At 46.8% G+C, this 22,778-nt stretch overlaps 1 protein-coding gene across 1 annotated transcript in view; it reads right to left on the bottom strand.

The window, feature by feature from the left end:
* Positions 1-21,863, bottom strand: part of TTL (tubulin tyrosine ligase) — a 28,512-nt gene extending 6,649 nt beyond the window's left edge. The window contains exons 1-5 of the mRNA XM_056128870.1: positions 21,549-21,863; positions 19,087-19,165; positions 6,957-7,189; positions 4,006-4,141; positions 1,820-2,089 (exon numbers count right to left, since the gene is read on the bottom strand). Of these exons, the coding sequence (XP_055984845.1) occupies positions 1,820-2,089; positions 4,006-4,141; positions 6,957-7,189; positions 19,087-19,165; positions 21,549-21,705 (875 nt within the window). The 5' untranslated portion in view covers positions 21,706-21,863. The remainder of the gene's footprint in view (positions 1-1,819; positions 2,090-4,005; positions 4,142-6,956; positions 7,190-19,086; positions 19,166-21,548) is intronic.
* Positions 21,864-22,778: the final 915 nt, after the last annotated feature.

Raw genomic sequence — 22,778 nt, 5'->3', positions numbered from 1 at the left:
CTATTAGAAACTCACTTTCCTAATAGAATAGGTGGCCAGAGAGATAGTACAGTGGGGAGGGCATCTGCTTCATATGTGGCCGACCTGGGTTCAATCCCCGGCACCCCATATGGTTGGTGTGACCCCAAAGTAACAACAATAATAATAATTAAAAAAAATAGAGTAAATTATAATACAGTAGATGTAAAGACTAGAAAGAGATATGATAGGGGCTGGAGTGATAGCATAGCGGGTAGGGTGTTTGCCTTGCACATGGTCAAACCGGATTAGATTCTAAGCACCCCATATGGTCCCCTGAGCACCGCCAGGAGTAATTCCTGGGTGCAGAGCCAGGAGTAACCCCTATACATCACTGGGTGTGACCCAAAAAGAAAAAAAAGAGAGATATGATAGACACTAATTAAAAGAAAGCTGTTTTGACTCTATTAATATTAAACAAAATAGAACTTAAAAAAAATAATGACAAAATGACAAAAATGACATAATTACAAAGTGGTCAATTCCCCTGGGAGAGAAATAACTCTACTGTATATGTACTTAATAATAACATATCTTCAAAATATTTGGAGTAAAACCAGATACAAGTAAGAAAAAAATAAAGACAAATACACAAGTATAGACCAATGCTCTTCTTCTCCATAATGGAAGGATTTAGCATAGGTTCAAGGTTTGCCTTGTATGCCACCCACTTTGGTGTGAGCCCTGGTACTTCATATGATTCTCCAAGCACAGTGGCAGAAGTATCTTCTGAAGACCATTGGGTAAGATCTGAATGCCCCACTCCCTGACAAAATTACGGTCAGACCATGGCTGAAAGATAGCTCAAAGGACTAAAGAGCTGGCTTTACCAGGAAAAACAAAGTCATGAAATTCACTTATAAATGGTTGGGCATGGAGAATATCATGCTGAGTGAAATGAGTCAGAAGGAGCAAGACGGATACAGAATGACTGCACTCATTTATGCTATATGAAAAGCCTCATATAGTATGAGGCTAATACCCAGGGACAATAGAAACAAGAGCCAGGAGGATTGGTACACAGTTGGAAGCCTGCCTCAAGTGCTGGGGGAGAAGGCAGTTGGGATGGAGACGGGATCACTGTTGACAATGAGAGTTGGAAATGATCAACTCTGGATAAGAGGTGCATGCTGAAAAGGAACAATCATAACCTTTTGGTACCTGTACAGCAACCATAATGCCCAAAAGAAGAGAGAAAGAAGTAAAGTACCTGCCATAGAGGCAGATTCGTGGGAGGTGGAGGTTGGGGGAAGGGAAACTGGAGACACTGGTGATGGGAAATGTACAGAGGGACAGGTGATAGAACATTGTATGACTGAAACCCGACGTGAACAGCTTTGTAACTACATGTATTTCATGGTGATTCTATAAAAATAAATAAATAAAGAGACAGCTTTGCATGCTGGAGCTCCGGTTCGATCCTCTATACCACGTGGTCCCTCTGCTGGATGTGGTACAAAAAGAAAAAAAAATGAAGAAAATAAAAACATAATCAACACCTTGTCATCAGAAGCATGCAAAAAATAAAGAGCATAAATCAAAGAAACTGAAAACAATAAAAGAAAGTAAAGCAAAAATGGACTTTTTGAAAATATTAATAAAACTAATTACACCTTAAAAATCTGTTCAAATAAAATAAATATAAAGAGAAAGACATAAATTGGCAGTATAAGAAGTGATATCATAGAACTTGTCCATATTTAAGAGAAAATAAAGCAATGTAACAGATAAATTTTATTCTTAGGTCTTTAAATAGAAAAACCTGAGAGGCACAATCTTCCAAAAGAGACAATGAAGTTACCTTATTATATGCTTGATTTGGAGTAAGATAGTACTCTCCAGTGTGACATTCAAAGTACTTGTTAGGTACCGATTGAACTCTTCAAAGAACATTTCGTTCCCTTCTTCATACTTGCCATAGTTTTTTGAGTACTCCTTTTGAATGCAGTGATTGGTCAAATGGCAGGTTTTATCCTGGAAATTATCAACATGATAGGGTTCTGAAGCAGTTCGAAGCACTCCCTCTCTGTAGAGGTAGATGTTATACTGATGATCCACCAAGACCCAGCTCCTGCAAGTCAATCAAACACTGGTTTACTCAAGGTATCCAAAGATTTCCTGCAACACACACATCATCTCCCCAGCCTTTGCTGGAAGGTGGCTGGTGCTAAAGTTACAGGAGCTAAGCCAAGATAGCAAAGGCTGGCCTCATAAATAAATCTTTTGGAAGAGAGCACAGAATGATACACTATAGAGATGCCTCCAGACTCCGTGCCAGGCTGTCTTATCCAGGTCAACCCAGAGGGGGATGGGTGAGTCCCCCTCCCTGCCCCTACAGAGCCCCAGTGGCTGAAATTCTCCAGGACTCAGTCGCTGCTGTGCTCCTGGTCGATGCCACAGGCTCAGACAAGACTCACCCATGAGTGAATCTGCTGAAAAACCCAGGTATGCAGGACTTGTGAGTGAAATCTCCAGGCTTGCACAGAGTCGGGAATGAGTGACCTCCCCCCATCTCTCTATGTTTCCAGTAGCCTGGGAGTCATGTCCAGGAACTGCCTCTGGCATCCTAGCCCTGTAAGCCGTCTCCCTAGCCTGGGTGGGTAGTTTTTAAAATTAATCTATGTTACCTCTGTGTTCTGTGTTTGCTCTCTTAATAATCTGAAGAAGAAGATTGCTCCTTAAAGCTAACCTGACCTAGGACTGGTGAAGCAGCAAGTCATTAGATGAGTCTCCTTGATGGCAAGGCCAAGGGTAATCTGCGGAGGAAGAGGGCTGTTGAGCTTTATTATCATTATTATTATTATTATTATTATCATCATTATTTGTTCTTTGGGTCACCTACCCAATGGTGCTCAGGGCTAATTTCTGGCTCTGCACTCAAAAATTACTCTTGTCGGTATTCAGGGGACCCTGTATGATGCTGGGATCAAACTCAGTTTGGTCATGTGCAAGGCAAATACCCTACCTGTTCAGGTCCCAAGGGCTGGTTAGCCTTAGAAAGCATCAGACAATTGTCTTCTCCATGCTAGACCTTTTGCTGAGAAAATTAAAACGAAAGAACCTGGGGAAGGAGCGATAGATAGTAGAGGGGGTAGGGCATTTGCCTTGCATACGGCCAACCCTGGTCCAATTCCCAGCATCCCATATGGTCTCCCGAGCACCACCAGGAGTAATTCCTGAGTGCAGAGCCTGGAGTAATCCTTGAGCATTGCTGGGTGTGACCCCCACCCCCACTCAAAAAAAAAAAGAACCTAATGGATGTTCATGAAATCCTTAAAGGAAGGAACATAAGTCATATAGTAAGGATATACTATTTGGTGGGGTGTCCTTGGGAAAGGGGGGGGGAAATCATGGTTTGATTCACATGTTATATGTATACCTTTTAGCTTCTTCCCTAAGTCACCCCTATGTATTCATATGATTTCCTTGGATCTCTAAATAATTTTTATTCAAGAGAACATGAAGATAGGAAATTAATACTCCTTTCCTGGTGCGGGAGGATGGGCTCAAATCCAGGGCATCACACATGCAAGGCAAGTATCTGACTGCTGAGCTATATCCCCAGTCTGAGATTTACAATCTTATTATTTTTCTACAAAGAGAAAAGAAAAATAGGCGGGGGGTGAAGGGTGGTAGAAACTGATCATACAGAGGGTAGGGTGTTTGCCTTGAACATGGCCAATCCAGGCTTGATCCCTTGGCAACCCTGAAGCACCACCAGCAGTGATTTCTAAGTGTAGAGCCAGGAGTAACCCCCAAGCATTGAGCTGGGTACAGCCCAACAAAACAACAAAACCCAAGAAATAAAAAAAGAAAGGAAACAATAAAAAATTTCCTATAGAAACTGAGTCCCATTCATCTATGCTCACATATCCTGGCTACATATTAAACACATGGAAACATCCCTCGCATTCCTTGCCAGCCCTCTCCTTACACACCCCTGCATTCTCTACAAGAAAAAAATCCAAGCTCTGGACAGATCATTACCGAATGTCGAACTTGCGGTGTCCGGGCTCGAGGAGCAGGGGGCGCTCGAGGTACTTCTGGATCACGTGCACCTGGCCCTGGTTGTCTATGAAATCCAGAAGTTCTGTAGCTTCCGAGGAGATGAGGATGCCCTCACCTGATAGGGCAGAATTGGAACAGTCAGTCTGGCTCCTCCCAAGAGAAAAAGCTCCGAACAACGACAGAAAATCAATGCCAACAGCAGGGAAATAGTGGCAAGGAGACTTGGTGGCTAGCTCTCTCCCTCCCTCCCTCCCTCCTTCCTTCCTTCCTTTCTCTCTTCCTTCCTCCCTTCCTCCTCTGCCCTGTCCTTCCTCCCTCCCTGCTCCCCCTTCCTCTCTCCCTCCCTCCCTCTCTCCTTCCCTTTCTGGGGAAGTAGTGGCACACCTCGAAGTACTCAGGGCTTACTCCTGGTTCCATAAGTGCTCAGGGCTCACTCCTGGTGGGACTTAGGGACCATATCTGGTACTGGGGATGGAACCTGGATCAGCCACATGCAAGACCAGCACCCTACTTGTTGTACCATCACTTTGGCCTCTACTTCCTCTTTTCTTTCTTCCTCCAGTCTCCCTCGACCTTCCCCAGAAGGGTCTAACTCCAACAGGATCTAACTCTTGCTCCATATAAGGCTAAAGTTATCTTTGCAGGCTCCAGCCATGCAACTTCATTTCTCCAGATTTTTACCAGGTAAGGCACTGTAAAAGGAAATGCCACTCTATAACTGCAGAGACTGCATCCTGCATGCTGCTGACAAACCTGTTTCCAACACTGTATCTCAGAGAGATGGTGGCAAGGCTGGGGTGTCCCAACAAATGAAGAAGGCCATTCCCTGCAAGACCCTGGATGTAAAGTGTCCATAAACCTGAAATAATTAGTAGTACTATCCTCCTTTAAATAACATTGATAGCTGTACGTACCATAAATCAATGGCTTTTAGTCAGTTCTGGAGTTTGACACAATCATTACTACAAGTTTTAAAATGTTTTACCATCACGGCCCCCCAAATCCTGTCCCGTTATCAGTTGACAGCACTTTCCTTTCTGTGTCTATAAAACTGCCTGTTCTAGATGTTTCCAATAAATAACTTCCTACAGCCTGCAACCTTTTTTGTATTTAGCTTATTTCCTTTATGATAATTCCATAGTTCTCTCATATCACAGCATCTGTCAGCAGTTCATTCCTTTCATGACTGGACAATACGATTACAGGGACACACTGCATTTTGTTCACCCATTTACCAATCAAAAAACATGGCACAGTTTTTTTTGTGACACAATCTACTTTGGTCTCCTGATTCTACCTAAACCTAACAGGGGTTCTCTGAATTACTGTGTTATCTACTTCTCCCAGTTCCCCGTTTGCCATCAGTACCATACCAGAAAACAACACTCGGGAGGAGGTCATAAGGGGAGAAAAGAGAAGTGGGTGAGGTACCTGGCTCATGGCAAGGGGCCAATCCTTCTCGTTTCTGGAGCTCCCAGGTGATGCCTTTATGTCTCATGGTTGGTGGGAAAGAGGGTGATGGGCCACTAGAGTGGGGAGAGGTACGAGTACTAATGGTCAGATGCCTTATAAGGCAACAAAAAAAGCTGGAAATGGTTTTTAAAAAGGGCATATTATGGCAGCTATAAAGAGGGGCTGGGCTTATGTGTTGATCATATTGAGAAATTCCCAATAATTTTAGCCTGAAATTGTATTATAAATCTAATCTTGTCCAGGGGCCAGAGAGATAGTACAGTGGGCAAGGCTCTTGCCTTGCATGCTGCCTAGTCAAGTTCAATCCCTCGCATCCCAAACTATCCCCCGAACCCAGCCAGGAGTGATTCCCTGAGTGCAGGAATAACTGCTGAGCATTGCTGGGTATGCCCCCCAAACAAAAACACAAGTCTAATTCTGTCCATTTATACAACATAGCTCTGCTATGTGCCTTTGTGTGAGGGAGTAAGGACACACACACACAACTAAACAAAGCAGAAGGTCTTTATAAAGGGAGCGAACATCGTGGTAAAGGAGATGGACAATCACCAGTGTTTGGTGCTCAGAAGGAGTTTGGTTTAACTGACGGATAATTCAAGGAAGAAGAGGTGAAAGCCAGAGTGAAGACTAGAAAGCCTTGTGCACAGAGGTCATATAAAACAAGAAGTGCCTTCTCCAACTAGGAAACTGTGCAGTGTGAGGGACACAGGGTAACCCGTGGAAGTGAGTCTCTGTGGGACACCAGAGTGTGAGCAGAAGAAGCGAGAAGTGAGTGAGGTTCGAAACCCGACAGGCACTCAGAGGTGCAGGCTCACATCCTGGGGACTCTGCGGCCGTCAAGGAGCAGCTTATTCTAACTGCTCAGGGAAGCCAGATGCTGGGCTGGGGTGGGAACTAGCAGGAGCAGACATCACTGAGTGAAAGGGGGAAGACAGGAGGGGCACAGCAGTTACACAGACTACAAAAAGGGGGCAGCTCTGATTTCAAGTGGAAGCAGGAGGAACAGCTGGAGAAAGTCTGACTCCGCCAGTACAGGGCCAACAGGGCTGGTCACGCTTAGGTTTCCAGAGCAGAGAAGAGGGTGACTGAGGAGGAACCCTGGGCTCAGGGCTCTTGAGTCAGGCTGCAGAGGAGCAGCAGGGACTAAGTAGGGTGCCTGCCAGAGAGGTTGCTAGGGTGGGCGGTACTGAGCAGCACATGAAGAGTTCTGTAGCAGTCAAGTCGGCGGGGAATTCCTCCTATTGCATCTGACCTCTGAAGGGAAGACGTCTGTGAGAGATCCAAAATTAGAAGCTCTGGGTACACTGAGATTTAAAAGGATGGCAGTAGCTCTGGATGCTCCCTCCAGGACTCAGAGTAGACCATCACCTTGTGTAAAGGCATCCCTGCACTCTAACCGACCATGAATAGAGCACAGCAGGCATCTCCAGGGAAGGAGGCTGGTGGTCCCAACTCACCTTTGGCACCTGCTGACGACTTTGCAATCCAAACGTTGCCTTCCCCCTTGTCCTTCTTTTTGTTGTAAGAAGCCAAGAAGAATTCCCTTTCGTCTGTCCTTGTGTTATTGACGGGGAGGTGGATTCCGTTCTGTGCCGGAGCGACTGGGGTATTGAGATTGGTTGGATAAATCACATAGGACTCCGGGAACCACGTGCTTGACTCAGCCAGTTCCGGGCTTGTCTTGATTAGTCTGACAGATGACAGTGGGGGAACCCTTCTTAGTCCACTTCAAAAATCATGTGTCACCCCTCCCCCCCCCCAGCCCCTGCCCATGCTCTTCCTGGGTATGGAGTATGGCTGGAGTGTGAAGCTGGTCTCCTTAACCCCCGGTCTGTCATTAGCCTCCTGGCCAGAGACTGAATCACTCTGTAGCACATCACTAAGACCTGTCAGACTCTAATTCATTCCAAAGTGGGGGCAATGTCCTGCATGTCAAGCACCTACAAAAATGCATCTCTGAGGAAATAACCCGAAAGAATCCTCAAAGGACACTGTTCCAGCAAATACACACTGAGTCTTAGGTAAACACATACTAAGCACATCCAAAATAAGAGAGAACTGAACAATCTGGGTTATTTGTAAAAATCATACCTTCCCGGGCTTTCTAGTGAGAAAAGAAAATTACCTGGGAACTTGGATTATTGAGATTTAGTTTAGCTCTTCCTTTCTTGCTTTGAGCATGGCCTGGCTTCACAGAAAGGGAAAAGGGAAAGCTCAAAGCACCTCCACCAGCCCACAAAGCATCACACAGCGCAGGAGGAAACCAGGCTGAGCAAGGAGTTCCAGGTCAAGTTTCACCCCCTTTCTCAGTTCATCCTGAGCTGGGACACCAGCAACAAGACTTCAGGGATCAGGATCAGGCCATGGGGAGTAAATTTCCCAAGATCCCCATGACAGTAACAAAGAGCCAGAATGGAAGGACTCAACTCCCAAGTCCAAACTCTCCGTTGGCCCTTACAACCCAGGAACGAGAGCGGGACATGGGTGCTAGTCTTGGCTAAGCTATGCTTCTTCCTTCAGAGAACAATCAATATTCAATGGTATCAGATTCATCTAAAAGAATCGGTATATGAGCAAACGTCAAAAACAAAAAATAATTTGTTAAGCTGTCATATTATACTGGCGGAGCCTGGCAAACTCCCCAAGGCGTATTCAAGATGCCAAAAAACAGTAAAAATAACAGGCCTCATTCCCCTGACCCTGCAAGAGCCCCCAATATGCCATTGGGCTACACTAGCACACAACAGGGACGAATGGAGTCATTACTGGCAAATCGATGATCGACGGGATGACAAATGACAGGTGACAAGTTATATTATAGTTAAAGGCAACGTAATTGGAAAGTTATTTGAAAAAAAAAAAGAGAAAACTAGAAGCCAGAGAGATATGACAGGGAATATAATAAGGCATTCTGCTTACCCAAGCTAAAATTTCTAGCACTGCATTTAGTCCCCCAAACTCCTAGAGATGGGACACCTGAGCACACAGCCAAGAGCAAGTCTTGGCTTTCGAGTGTGGCCCAAAACACTGCCCCCCACAAAAAAAAAATCCCCAAAATTAGAATAAAATTAAGTTTCTAACTCACTGAATATTCAACTCTGCATAGTCTGATATGTGGTTGCCAGTCACATGGTTTTAAAGCCCTTGAAACATGGTCCGCACGGCCCTGGAAGGCAACTTTAGGTTCTGCTTAATTTTCACATTAAAATGGAAGCATCACAAAGTGTTTCCACTAAGCACGGCTTCCTTGTTTTGGTAGGAAGACATTTCCCTTTACCAACTGTATGGCCTAAGAGGCTTTGGCTACGCCGCAGCTTCTCTGTCAGGTCCATGAGCTGTTCTAACATTGCTCAGAGACGACAGACTGAGTTAGCTCAAGTAATTCTCTCCCCTATGCAGTGATGAAACATTATAATGTGTTAATTACACAGCAAGCACAAGTTATAGCAACAGCTAAGCAAGTCCTAACCAGTAACTAAAGTGCAATATGTAGTCCTTCTAAGTAGAAAATAGCACTGTAGCACTGTCCTCCCATTGTTCATTACTTTGTTCGAGTGGGCACCAGTAACGTCTCACAACTTGTCGTTACTGTTTTTGGTATATCGAACACGCCACGGGGAGCTTGCCAGACTCTCCCTGTGCGCGGGATACTCTCGGTAGCTTGCCGGGCTCTCCAAGGAGCGGAGGAATAGAACCCAGGACAGTCACGTGCAAGGCCCTACCTGCTATGCTATCACTCCTGCCCAAGTAGAAAACGGTATGACAAAATTTAAAATAAGGACATTACTACAGAGGCAGAAATGAAAAGCTGAGTTCTAGGAGAAGCTAGACCTTGACCATAAGAGTGAGGAAAAATAAAAACAGGAAGATCTGTCACTGATTTCATAATGAAAGGCAACTGTGGTTTGTTGTCACAAATTAGCAGGAAAAATCAGTTTACTCGTCTTATAAAGAAAACATTTCAGAAAATGCATAATGAACTTCTCAAGTAATTTCCTCTCAACAGTGGAAAATTAATAAAATTAGGACTACAGACTGAAGAGACAGTCCAGTGGACAGGGCATTTGTCTTGCATGCACTCAAACCAGGTTCGATCATTGGCACCCCAAAGGGTCCTCCAATCCCACCCAGGAGTGATCACTGAACCCAGAACCAGGAAGAAGCCTTGAGCACTGCCAAGTGTGGCCCAAAAGCAAAAACCAAAAATAAAAGTGAAAAAAGAAATCAGTATCTGATATACTGACTGCCAATCCATTTTTTTTCCTTTTCTTTTCTTGGGGGTGGGGGGGAGGCATTTGAGCGGAGACAGGCCTTCCCAGCTGTGCCTGGAAGCTGAGGGGTCACTGCAGGTACTTCAGGCCTGGTGGTACCTGGCCTGAAGCCAAGGGGCTCAGGCCCAATGATATGAATTTCTCAAGCCTAGTAGCACTGGGGCCAGAGGCCACCCAAGGAGGAGCACAGGGGCCAGGCAGTACAGGCAGTATCAGGGCTAACCACACAGTGCTCTAACCCTCTGAGCAATCTCTCCAGCCACACTAACAAAAATTCATGAACAAAATTTTAGTAGCATCTGAGCCTGTCGTGCTTCCTTCCATTCTTGCACACAAAAAGGGAATCAATTAGATGGAAATATGACGAAGGAATTATTTTGAGGAAAAGACTAAAAAATGTACCAAAAAAAAAAGCGCAAACTTGTCACGAACTGCTCACTAAGCACTTCCTAAGAGTATCAAAGATGAATTCAAATTTTTTTAAAAAATGTCATTTGTGGGGCTGGAGTGATAGCACAGCGGGTAGGGCGTTTGCCTTGCACGGGGCCGACCTGGGTTCGAATCCCATTTGGTCCCCTGAGCACCGCCAGGAGTAATTCCTGAGAGCAAAGCCAGGAGTAACCCATGAGCATCACTGGGTGTGATCCAAAAAGAAAAAAAAAAAGTCATTTGTTACATTACACCATTTGAAACATATTGAAAAAAAAAAAAAAGACTGTGCAGTTTCCTGAAACCTTGTCTGAATTCTACCAGTTGGTCAAATGGTTTAGTATTTATTTGCAAATACTACAATGACTTGCAGATTCTTGGGAAAAAAAAGAAATCTTGGGACGGAACTGGAGCGATAGCACAGTGGGTAGGGCATTTGCCTTGCATGTGGCCGACCCCGGTTAGATTCCCAGCATCCCTGAGCACCGCCAGTAGTAATTCCTGAGTGCTTGAGCCAGAAGTAACCCCTGTGCATCACTGGGTGTTACCCAAAATGAAAAAAAAAACCCCAAAAAAACCATATTGTAATTCTACTACCGAAACTACAATTTTAAAAAAAGTCCAATGAATGATATGATACTGTGTCTCTGAAAATGGTCAGTGATTGACAGAAGTTTATTAGAAAGCTTTACTGAAGGGAAAAATCCAACTTAAGTTAAAAGGATATTACCTAATTATTTTGACTCAATGATCATTAGTTCAATAATCAAAAATATTAAAAATAGCATTCTGATTTATATTTTCTCACAGATAGCCACACTTCGTAAGAGGAAGTTAAAGTTCCAAGGAAAGGGAAAAAAGACCTAGTGAGGGAGTATGAGTTTTTGTGTTCCAATTCATAACACAATAATGATTTTACCTATTTTTGTGATATGACTCAATCTGCTGAAGATTTAAATAGCAATAGACTGCATTATGCAAATTGGCGAGAAAAGCACTTTTTAAAAAAACATTGCTGATCATTTTTAATTTAGTTTCTTTCCAACTAATTCAATACTTCCTTTGAATAAATGAAAGTTGAAGCAAGAGATGATAAATGTCTTTAACTTGGACAGTTTTGAAAATGATATGCCTTTGCTTCAAAGCCACATCAATTTCTTTTTGAATAAAATAAAAATATTTGTCAATATGCAAGTGATTTGGGGGGTGCAGGGTTGGGCCACACTTATCTGTATTATTGCTCTGCCCCAACCCCATGCACATGATTTTAATAAAAATTGGTTTTGGTATTTATTACTTACTATTATTATTATTATTATTATTATTTGGTTTTTTGGGTCACACCCGGCGATGCACAGGAGTTACTCTTGGTTCATGCACTCAGGAATCACTCCTGGCGGTGCTCAGGGGACCATATGGGATGCTGGGAATCGAACCCGGGGCGGCCGCATACAAGGCAAACGCCCTACCTGCTGTGCTATTGCTCCAGTCCCTGGTTTTGGTATTTAATTTAGTTACTGAACAACTTTTATGAATATGGAAACAAATATGGGAAGGTAAATCTGCTTTTAACATAAATTGTGTTTGTTTTTGCGCCACACCTGGTGGTGCTTGGGATTTACTCCTGGCTCTGTGCTCAGAGATCACGCCTGGCTGGGGATCCTTTGGGGTTCCTGGGGTCAAACCCAGGTAGGCCACATGCAAGATAAGCATCTGACCCGCTGCACTCTCTCTCTAGCCCCTCCCTCCACCATACATTTTTATGAAATCTAAATACAGATCAAGGATATCAGGTGAAAATTAGTTGTCTGAATTAGAATGAGCTGCAAATGTGAAATACACATGATTTTGAAGAGTCGGAATTCAATAAGTAATATAAAAATATCTTATTGATTTTATGCTAGTTATAGTCAAACTGATGCTTTTGATTTATTTGGTTAGATAACATATTAAAATAAAATTGGGCTAGTTAATTTTGGAAATAGCTTATAAATGTTCTTAGCTTTAACAGAGTGAATCTGCTTGAATGCTACTGTAATTTTCACTTTATTTTACTTTTTCAAACTGATATAGTAAAGTTCTTAAGATCAAAACTTCAGAAGCGTCAAGAAAAAGCAGTTGGATGATGATTATGATAAACGTGAGTTTTAATTTATTTATTTTTTTCCACAATGGCTCATTCCTCTCCCCTCCCTAATGCATATCTATTTTATAGACCACAAATAAACTGTGCAATCTTGTCTCCCAGTTATCTATACTCAATAACACTTGGCTATAACACATAACACTATTGTTTTATGGATTAAAGTACTCTATTATTTGAAAAAAATAAAATAAAATAAAATTGGGGTCAGTGCGATAGTATTTGATAGTACGTTATATATACTATCACTATATATGTGTGTGTGCATATATATATATATATATATATATATATATATATATCACTGTCACTGTCCTCCCATCGTTCATTGATTTGCTCAAACAGGCCCAGTAACATCTCCATTGTGACACTTGTTACTGTGTTTGGCATATTGAATACGTCACGGGGAGCTTGCCAGACTTTGATATATATAATTATTTTTTTTTACACTCAAAAGCCACAGGGCCTGAGTGATCAAACAGTGGACAGGGTGTTTGTCTTGTACTTGGCTCACCTGGGTTCGATCCCCAGCACTACATACAGTTCCCAGAGATCTGTCACGAGTGATCCCTAAGCACAGAGCAAGAAGTAAGCCTTGAGCACTGCTGGGTGTGCCCGCATCCCCAAACAAAACAAAACGATGCCTGAGTAGAGAGCCAGAAATAAGCTCTGAGCACAACTAGATGTGCTCTTCCACCTTACCCCAAAAGCAAGCCACCATCCTGGGCTAGGGGAAATGAAAACCCTTTCCCAGTTCAAAGCCTACAGACAACCTTGAGACTGCAAAGTATCAGTGGGTAGGGGGCTTGCCTTGCCTGCTCTTCATTGCATGGTTCAAAACCCTAGCACCACAAATGGTCCCTCCAGTACCACTAAGGGTCACTACTGAACAGAGGCAGAAACAGGCCTCTGTGATCAGAACATAAGGATGAAACCTCATGGCCCTGAGAAATTAAATAAAATACTAATAAATACAAAAGACAGCCTGGGCCTGCTTGTGTTTCCAAGAAGCCCTAAAGTAATGGGAGGAAGCTGTGACTCATGGTACAGAGCCCCATGGGGCCTGGGAAGTCCTGAGAAGAGGCTGGTCACAAAGTCCCTATCTGGTCATGTGACACCAAGGGCCAGAGGCAAGTCTGCCGTCTGCAGGAGTGTTCATTTGTGATGGCACGATCACTTCCCCTGGAGTCCTTTCACCCAGTGACAGAGGGGTCACAGCTGTCCTGTACCCGATACCTGAATGGCTCAAAGGAAGTGGACAGCTCCTGAACCACAGAAGTCATAGGCCCTGTCTGTTCTCCTGCAGGGCACAGAGCTGCAGCAGGCACCATCCACGGTCAGCGCCAGGCCGGGACCCACTCAGACCTGGTCTCCACCCAGGGTGGCCAGCTGCTCCCTCATTATAGCTGCCAACCAGGACACAGAGTGCTATTTTCTTTTCATTTTAATTATATGTATATTTTTATAGTTCAACAACATGCTTACAAGAGTAGTTAGGATTATAGCTCTGACATACAATGCTGTTGCATTACCAAAAGTGCCCACAATGTTAGGGAAAAAAATTTTTTTTAATTGAATGATGAGAATTTAGGCTATCTGTGGACACTTGTGGTGACAAGTCTGATTTTGATGTCACACAGTCATATCACCTCACCACCACCGAAGAACCTGGACCTTTCACCAGTGCCCTCGTATTCGTTCCACTTCACCTCCTCACTTCTACTCCCCTGCCTTGCAACCCAGTACTCTTAGTTCTGTACTCTAGTGCCCAGGATTTACTATCAACTGATAGTCTATTCCTGTGGTCTGCTTCTCTATATATTACAGACAAATCAGACTATCCGATACTTGTCCTTTTTTCTCTGGTTTATTTCACTCACAGGATCCTCTCCAGATGACACCATCTTTAACAGCAATCTCTGTTCCTATTTCTAAAAGTAAAACTCTGCCTTCATTCTTGGACAGAAAAGACTCATAGTCCAATATCATAGCAAGGGGGCTAGAGTGAGAGTAGTGGATAGGGTGCTTGCCTTGCACATAGCCAACGTGAATTCTATCCCCAGTATCTCATATGGTCCCCTGAGTGATCCCCCAAGCCCACTGAAGTGATTCCTGAGTGTAGAGCCAAGAGTAACACCTGAGCATCGCTGGGTGTGCTCAAAAAAAAAAACCAAAACAAATAAATAAGCAAAGAGAAAAAAATATATGTCATAACAAAGGCCAGAGTGTCAGTACAGTGGGTTGGGTGCTTGCCTTGCAAGCAGATGACCCAGGTTCAATCCCCAGAATACCATATGGTCTCCCAAGCATTGTGAGGAATAATTCACGAGTGCAGAGCCAGAAATAATCCCTGAACATTGCTGGGTATGGCCCCTATTCAAAAAAGTCCAAAACCCCCAAAAACTTCAAAATAAGCATTTTATTAAAATCTCTAAATTAATAATCTATAAAAATCATCATTATCTTTTTTATTTCTAGTTGTGGTAAAATAATCACTTTCATTGAAATATATGTTTATATATATATGCATTTATATAAATATGTATTCCACATACGCATGGGTTTCGTATACATGGTATAAAACATAAGTAACTTCAGGAGGGCTCACTCTGCTCTAGGTGTAACCAGTGAATCAGGAAACTCGGGTTCGGGAGAGAGCTCGATGGGCTTGGGCTGCATCCTTGTTTTGCATGCAGGAGGCCCAGGTATAATCCCCAGGACCAATGAGCAGCCCCTGAGCACCACTGGGTGTGGCCTAAAAATAAACAAAAAAGAAAGAAAGAAAAAAAAATCACGAGAACCCATTACAGAAAGAAGGAACATAAGAGGTTGGCACCAGTGAGGCTGAATGCAAAGGTATGCCAGTCTCATGAACACTCAGCCTAGTAAATATCTAGAGCCCAGGAAAAAATGTGAGTGACGGGGAGGGATGGACGGCATTATGAAATGAATCCTATTTTCTTCCAGGGCTTTCTTTCCTAAATGATTCATTTGTCCACCCAAATGATCGCTAGCCATTTACTAGCCATTGTGGGAAAAATCTGAGAGACTGGTCCCAGTCCTGTCCCAGACCTGTGGGTGCCACATCTCATACTTCCCCACTAAAATGGTAACAGCAGTAGTGAGGGCTGCAAGTAGAGCTGAGCAGCAGCAGTAATGCTCTGGAACAGTATGAAGACTTTTAGATTATACAGCATGACCCCTGGGACCACATCAGGAAGAGTCTATGCATACATTAATCCAAGCAATCCTCACCACAATCCTTACACACACACACACACACACAAACACACATGCGCTTTTATTAATCCAAGCAATCCTCACCACAATCCTTACACACACACACACAAACACACATGCGCGCACGCCTCACTTTATTTAATGCTCACAAGCTCTATGAGTACCTGCTGAGATGCCGAGGTGTTTGCTTAATCCAATAAGGGCACTTGGGATTAGAACTCAAGCTGCTGCTCTCCTGCCTGTGGTCACTGTGGCATGCTGCATCCTTCTATTTCTCCACTCTAATGCTCCATCTGGGTTTGGGGCCTGTGACTCCTGCCCATAGCCCACCCGTTTCAAGACAAACAGTAGAGGAAATCCTGCTCTACCCCACCCAGAGAGTCTTTAAGAGGGGGCCCAGGGCTGCAGTGAATGTGGACTGCCAAAGATTTGTGCAAGCCCCTTCTCCAGGGATCAGCCCCTGTGCAGAAACACTGGGGATGCTCTATCTACCCTTCTCCCCACGGCTGATGGCTCACTGGTCTGGGCTCCTTGTCTGAAGATGCTACCACTCAGAGGTTTGATTTCCTTCCCAGCTCAATAGTGCCAAGCTGAGATGAGATTTCAGCTTCAACCATTTCACCACTTCCTTTACATTTATTTATTTTTGCTTTTTGATTTTGAGTCACATCCAGCAGTGCTCTGGGGACCATATGCCAATGCCAGCGACAGAACCCAGGTGAGCCACATTAACTCCTGTACTCTCTCTCCAATCACTTTCTCACTTGGCATCTTCCCTGGCTGTAACTCCCTTTGCTTCCGAAAGTTTCTCTTGAGAGCCCTCCCCTCAAAATCACTCATGTAAGGATCCCTGGCTCAGTTCAGCTCCTTGGGAGCCTCACTAAGAGACAGCAGGCTTTAAGTAAGCAGTAAAATAAGATAACATTAATTGCAGCTTTGGACAGCAATTAAGTCAGATTAAAAAGAGCTAGGGCAGGCTGACAGCAATAATACAATATATTATTGCTTGCATTGTCTTGCACATGGCTGACCCAAATTTGATCCCCAGTACCACATATGGTCCTCTAAGTGATCCATGAGTGTAAAGCCAGGAGTAGATCCTGAGAACTAATGAATATGGGCCCCAAATGAAAGGAAAATAAACAAATAAACAAACAAATAAAAAGGGTCAAGTAGATAGCTCCAAGTGCTCAGGGCAGACTGTGCATGCTAGAGCCCACCAGGCATGCCCTACCCCCAGCCCCCACTAGAGAGAGGAAACAGTAGACTAGAAGTAGTTTAAATGTTATGTACCAAAGTTATTTTGTTATATGTATTAGTTAAAGTTATTGTTAGAATCCTCTAAAATATCACTTAACTAAGGACAGCAACATCCTCATGTTAAAATTTAAACACAGAATCTAAATGTTGGGCCTGGAGCATAGCACAGCCGGTAGGTAGGGAGTTTGCCTTGCACGGGGCCAACCGGGGTTCGATTCCCAGCATCCCATATGGCCATATGGTCCCCTGAGCACCGCCAGGAGTAATTCCTGAGTGCAGAGCCAGGAGTAACCCCTGTGCATCTCCAGGTGGGACCCAAAAAGAAAAAAAAAATCCAAATGTTAGGTCTTGAGTAATCAGAGCCACAGCTTGGTGCTGACTATAGGGGTTATGATGAACATCTGTGCTGATAAGGTAGGAGAAGGTGCACTCTGAACAGTGTGAAGGACCATTCACTCCCACCTAAACTGTGTCTTGCTCACTCTTTTGATGTTTGGATAAAATGTATCTTGTACTCCTTATATCATTCCCACACTAGGATGTGGGAATGTTACTTTGTTTTTGATATAAACATAAGTACAAATTGTTAATCTTGTAAGATTTCACTCTGGGAATTCTAGGAAATTCCCTGGAAAACCCGGGTATGCAGGATTTTGTGACTGATTTTTGTGGGCTCAACGGGACCTGGTATGGAGATCCCCTGCCTGTATTTCCCTGTCTCCAGTGACTCAGAAGTCATGCCCATTACCCACCTTTGGCTAGTGCCAAATAATCACGTCATCAGCCACCGTTCAGCTGGCAAGTCCTTCTCTCCTAGAAGGGAGCAACATGATGCTCTCCGTAACCATGCCACTGGACCCCGTGCCCGGCTGTTTCACTTGGGGTGCCCCAGATGGGGGCGGGTGAGACCCCTTCCCACCCCAAGGGACCCAGCCCTGGCAGCCAAAGATCATCACAATTCAGCAGCCGCCACACTCAAGGCTGCTCTCCACACACTCGGGCTGAGCCTCACACGAGTGAATCCCCAGAAAACCCAGGTATGCAGGATTTTGTGACTGAAAACTCTGGGCTCAGCAGGACCAGGTATAGAGATCCACGGCCCATATTCCCATCTCTGGTGACTCAGCAGTCACGCCCATAACCCAACTCTGGCTGGCGTCAAATAGTCACATCATCGGCCACCATCCAGATCCCATGTCCTTCTCTTCCAGAAGGGAGCAACATGACATCCGCCATAACCATGCCACCAGACCCCACGCCAGGCTGTTTCACTTGGAATGCCCCAGAGTGGGGCAAATGAGACCCCTCCCCACCCCAAGGGACCCAGCCCCGGCAGTCAATTAAATCTCCAGAATTCAACTGCCGCCACGCTCATGGCCGCTCTCCACACACTTGGGCTAAGCCTCACCCACAGTGCATCTATTACTGGACAGCGCAGCCGTAAATACGGCCGCAGGATAATTCAAACCAAATACTACCCATACACCAGGATTACTGCACCACATTTAACAGGGTTCAAAACAGGAAGCAACCAATCTTAGAGAGAAATATACATTTTTTTTTACACACACACACATATAAATATATATATATATATAACACAAGGCTCAACCTTTAACATGTCAGTGATCTCTTATAGAAGGGCTTAATGACCCCTGGGTAAATACAACAATCTTCACACTCTTTCTCCTAAGGATTTTTTTTCTAGCTTTCTCCACAGATTTTCGTAACAAAAAATACAAAATATTTCAGTTCTGCTTTGAGGCAGGGGTTGGATTTTGGGATGGAAACATCCGAAATATGGTGGAGGAAGGTAGAATGGTGGTGGGATCGGTGTTTGAATATTAAATGTAATCAAATATTGTAAACTACTTTACAAAATAAAATAACTTAGAAAAAAAGATTTCACTCTGCTTCTATGTTTAAATGTAACCTCAGTCTTTGAATCATTTGTTCATTAGAGTTCCAAGACCCATTGGGATCCCTGGACCTGGACCATCAAGATGAGATAAATTTCTTTCCTATTCCCCTTCTGTGTCTTGACCGTCTCATTGGTCAATACATCAACAAAGATATGATGAACTCGGGCAAAACATTCAAACTGGTCTTTGGTAGCTTTTCCAACAGCATTCCTTCCCCCCACCCCCCTTCCATGCCCAACAATTACAACTTTGCTTCTGTGTTTCAAGGTTCAAGAAAATCACTCATGTAAGAAGCTGAAAAGAGGCCCCGGTGAGCACTTACTTCACTAAGGAAGCTTTGCGGCACAGTTTATCAGCCCCCCGGTAATAATTCACCAACTGCATCAGCCCAGGCTCGTGACCTAGGAAGGAAAGAGGCAGCTCAGTGGGGGAATGGGACTGGTGGGAAATGACAGCGTCAGCAGGGGCAGAACAGCTGGGTGGGTGGGTCCGTCAGGCCCTGCTCTACTCCCCATGCAGGGCTGGCAGGGAGGGGTGAAGACAGGAACAAGTCTGGTCCCTGAGCTCACAGTCTCCCTCCTCACCCTCCCTGGAGTGCACACTGTGATGGCAACTTTGTAAATGTGCAGATAGCTACTTCTACAGTTCCTTCTCAGGGGATTAAGGGGGAAACATTTTCTATTCCACCTCTCCCTGCTCTCAACTGTGCCCTCACTCTCACTCGGACATACACACAAGGATGTCATGATCTATCTAGAAAGGCCCTTCATCTGGCTTTGAAAACTCCCTGCTTCTGGCCAGCCATCAAGGCAGACAGGAGAACGAAGACACTGTAGTATTTTTTGGGGGGTGCTCAGGGGTTCCACCTGGCTCTGCACTCAGGAATAACTCCTGGTGGTGCTCGGGGGACCATATGGGATGCTGGGGATCGAACCCGGGTCGGCTGCGTGCAAGGCAAACGCCCTACCCGCTGTGCTATTGCTCCAGCCCAGACACTGTAGTATCTTAAAGTGTATAGGGCAGTCACTTTCTGGGAGGTGAAGGAAGGTGGTACCAGCAGGGGGTGAAGGAAAGCCATCGCTGGTGCGGGGCTGGCAAGTGCAGGACTGGAGCACAGAATGAGTCTCAGCCAGGCAGTGGGAGGCCCTCCCTCACCTGTATCCGAACCACTGATTGACAGAGAACTTTACTAAAATAAAAACCAAACAATAAACATTTGAATTGAAGCAGGCAGAGGTGACAATAATTCATGGAGGCAGAGCAGATGATTAAATGTGTCAGCCATTACCCAACTCCACGGGACCCTGGGGGGGCACAAGTCCCTGGCTCACATCTGAAACCCCACACCCCCAACCTTTTCCACACCATGGACTGGCACTTCTGTGTCCTACCAGATCCTCTAAGCTTTCTTCTCCTTTGTGCAGTCATTTCTGGAGGGATGAAATGGACCCTCCTCATCCTGTACATAAGCTTTAACCAGGAGGGGCTGGAGCAATAGCACAGCTGGTAGGGCATTTGCCTTGCATGCGGCTGACCCGGGTTCGATTCCCAGCATTCCATATGGTCACCTGAGCACCGCCAGGGGTGATTCGGTGAGCACAGAGCCAGGAGTAACCCCTGTGCATCGCTGGGTGTGACCCAAAAAGCAAAAAAAAAAAAAAAAAACCTTTAACCAGGAGAAGTTGGCTAGGGTGCCATTCTAAAGACCCTGGGAAAACCATGCCACAACATCACCCCCCCACCCCTTAACGAATGCAGACACCCTCGCCACACCCTCCATCTCCGCTGGCCAGCAGCGCTACCAGGTTTCTGCCCTGGCCCATGCCCTGGGATGACACCCGTGCCCTCTGGGGTCCCTTGGAGCAGAGATGACTCTGCTTCCGCACTGTCCTCTCTTTCGCACTATCGTCTCTTCTCATCTCTTCCCTGGAGTCTCTGGCTCTACACGGTGGCTCCAACATCTCGGGGCAGGGCCGCGGCAGGGCCACACACGCCGGGGTCAGGAACCGGGTGTGTGTGTGTGTGTGTGTGTGTGTTGGGGGCCGTGTTGGGGGGGGGAGCAGGGGGCAGGGCTGCGAGCTGAAGCCTGTGCACAACTTGGGGTTACGTCACCCTACAGGGAGGAGCCACCTGAGTAGATGGAGTAGATGTGGGGTGCCCAAGGAGACGTGGGGGTGCACAGCCGGCGCCCAGCAGGGAGCGGGGCAGGTGCCCCCCACACCCGCGCGTGTACGACAGCGGAGACGCACCTTTGCAACAGCATCGGGCAGTGCGAGGCCGACACCTTCCTACCTTCCCGTCCTGGTGGCGCGGCCCGCTTCAGAAGCCCTCGCTTTCGGAACCGGATTTTTAATTCATTAATTTTTTTTCCAAATCCTCCCACCTAATCTCTCGGAGCCCACCGCGTTGGGGAGGGGGAGGGCGTATCCTCCCGGGCATCTCGAGACGCCTGAGTCCCTCTCCCGTGCCCACGCAGGCCTCGGGGACACGGACTGCGCCGGACAACCCCAGCCGAGGGGCGTAAGGAATGGGGGCACACGCGGCTCCCCAGCCCGCAAACTGCGGCAGCCCCGGGTGCAGGGACCCGTCATGGTCGGGCGCATCGCCGGGAGATACGAGCCGCGGGCCTGATTTCGGAGACTCGGAGGCGCCGCCCACGATGCACCCGGCCCGAGAGGGACCCTTTTTGTGTGTGCAAGCGCTCGAGCAAGCCCCGGAGGGGAGGAGGCGCGACCCTCAGACAAAGCGCCCCTCCACCCGCCCGGGCGCCGGGCACGCGCTCACCCAGTCTCCCGAAGGGCAGCCGGTTTCTTTCGCCCAGCATCAAGTTGAACCGGGGGTTGTCCCGCCGCAGCCGCTTCCAGTAGCCGGTGGCCAGCAGCAGGCGGGAGACCTCGGCGTAGACGCTGCTGTTCTCGTCGCGCACCACGAAGGTGTACATGGCGCCAGCGCCGCGCGCCCGGGACTCCGAGCCCGCAGCCGCAGGGAGAGGCGGCCGAGGAGGCGGCTCCGCGCGCCGCCAGCCCGGCGCTCGCGGGTTCCTGCGCCCGCCGCGCTCCGGCCGCGCCCCCGGCGCTCCCGCGGCGCCCGGCTCTGCTCCCCGGCACCGCCCCCGCCCCGCGAGGCCACGCCCCTGCCAGTCAGGTCCCGCCCCTGCCGCAAGGCCACGTCCCACCCCGCCCTTCGAGGCTCCGCCCCCGCCCCGCGAGGCCACGCCCCACCCGGAGAGGCCCCGCCCCTGCCGCACAGCCTCGCCCCGTCCCGCCCCGCGCGGCTCCGCCCCCGCCCCGCGCGGCCACGCCCCAGCCGGCGAGGTCCCGCCCCTGCCGTACGGCCACGCCCCACCCCTCCCTCACGGCTCCGCCCCCGCCCCCGCTCGCTCCACGCGCCTCCCCCACCTTCGGCTAGGGCTCGGTTGCAGCCTCGGCCTGCGCCCTGCGGCCTGCTGAGCCCCGGCTCCCCGGCCCTAGGGGCCGCGCTAGCGTTAGACACTATTTGTCGAGGGGCCCTTCCAGATCTCCCACCTACTGTTGCAATGGAGAAGTTCATCGGATTCCAGTCTGTATCCGGGGCTACTGGCTCTGCTGCCTGCTGGGACCTCCAGAGTCACTGGGTTTGGGGATGTAACTCAAAATGTAAAATAAATAAATAAATAATAAAAATGATCGAAAGCAGGCATGCAGAACCTTTTTTCTGCCAAGGATCATTTGGATATTTGTGACATTAGCCATACAAAGCATGGCAGACAGGTGGCAAGCAGCGGGCCGGCCAGAACACATAGCATGTGGGGCTCAACGTTATACATGGGACTGGCCGGACGTTCCCTATCCTTGAAAAGCCTGGTTCTTGGGGCCAGAGAGATAGTACGGGGGTAGGGCACGTGCCTTGCAGTTGGCTGACCTGGGTTTGATTCCCAGCATCTCATATTCCCTTGTGCTGCCAGGAGTGATCCCTGAGCACAAGAGATTGGGAGTAAGCGATCCCTAAGTGCCTCTGGGTGAGGGGCCCAAACCA

Source organism: Sorex fumeus, unplaced genomic scaffold (genome assembly GCF_029834395.1).
Source record: "Sorex fumeus unplaced genomic scaffold, SorFum_2.1 ptg000006l, whole genome shotgun sequence".
NCBI classification, from domain to species: Eukaryota; Metazoa; Chordata; class Mammalia; order Eulipotyphla; family Soricidae; genus Sorex; species Sorex fumeus.
The sequence above is the reverse complement of the archived record's forward strand: the minus strand, read 5'-3'. Positions and strand labels throughout refer to the sequence as shown.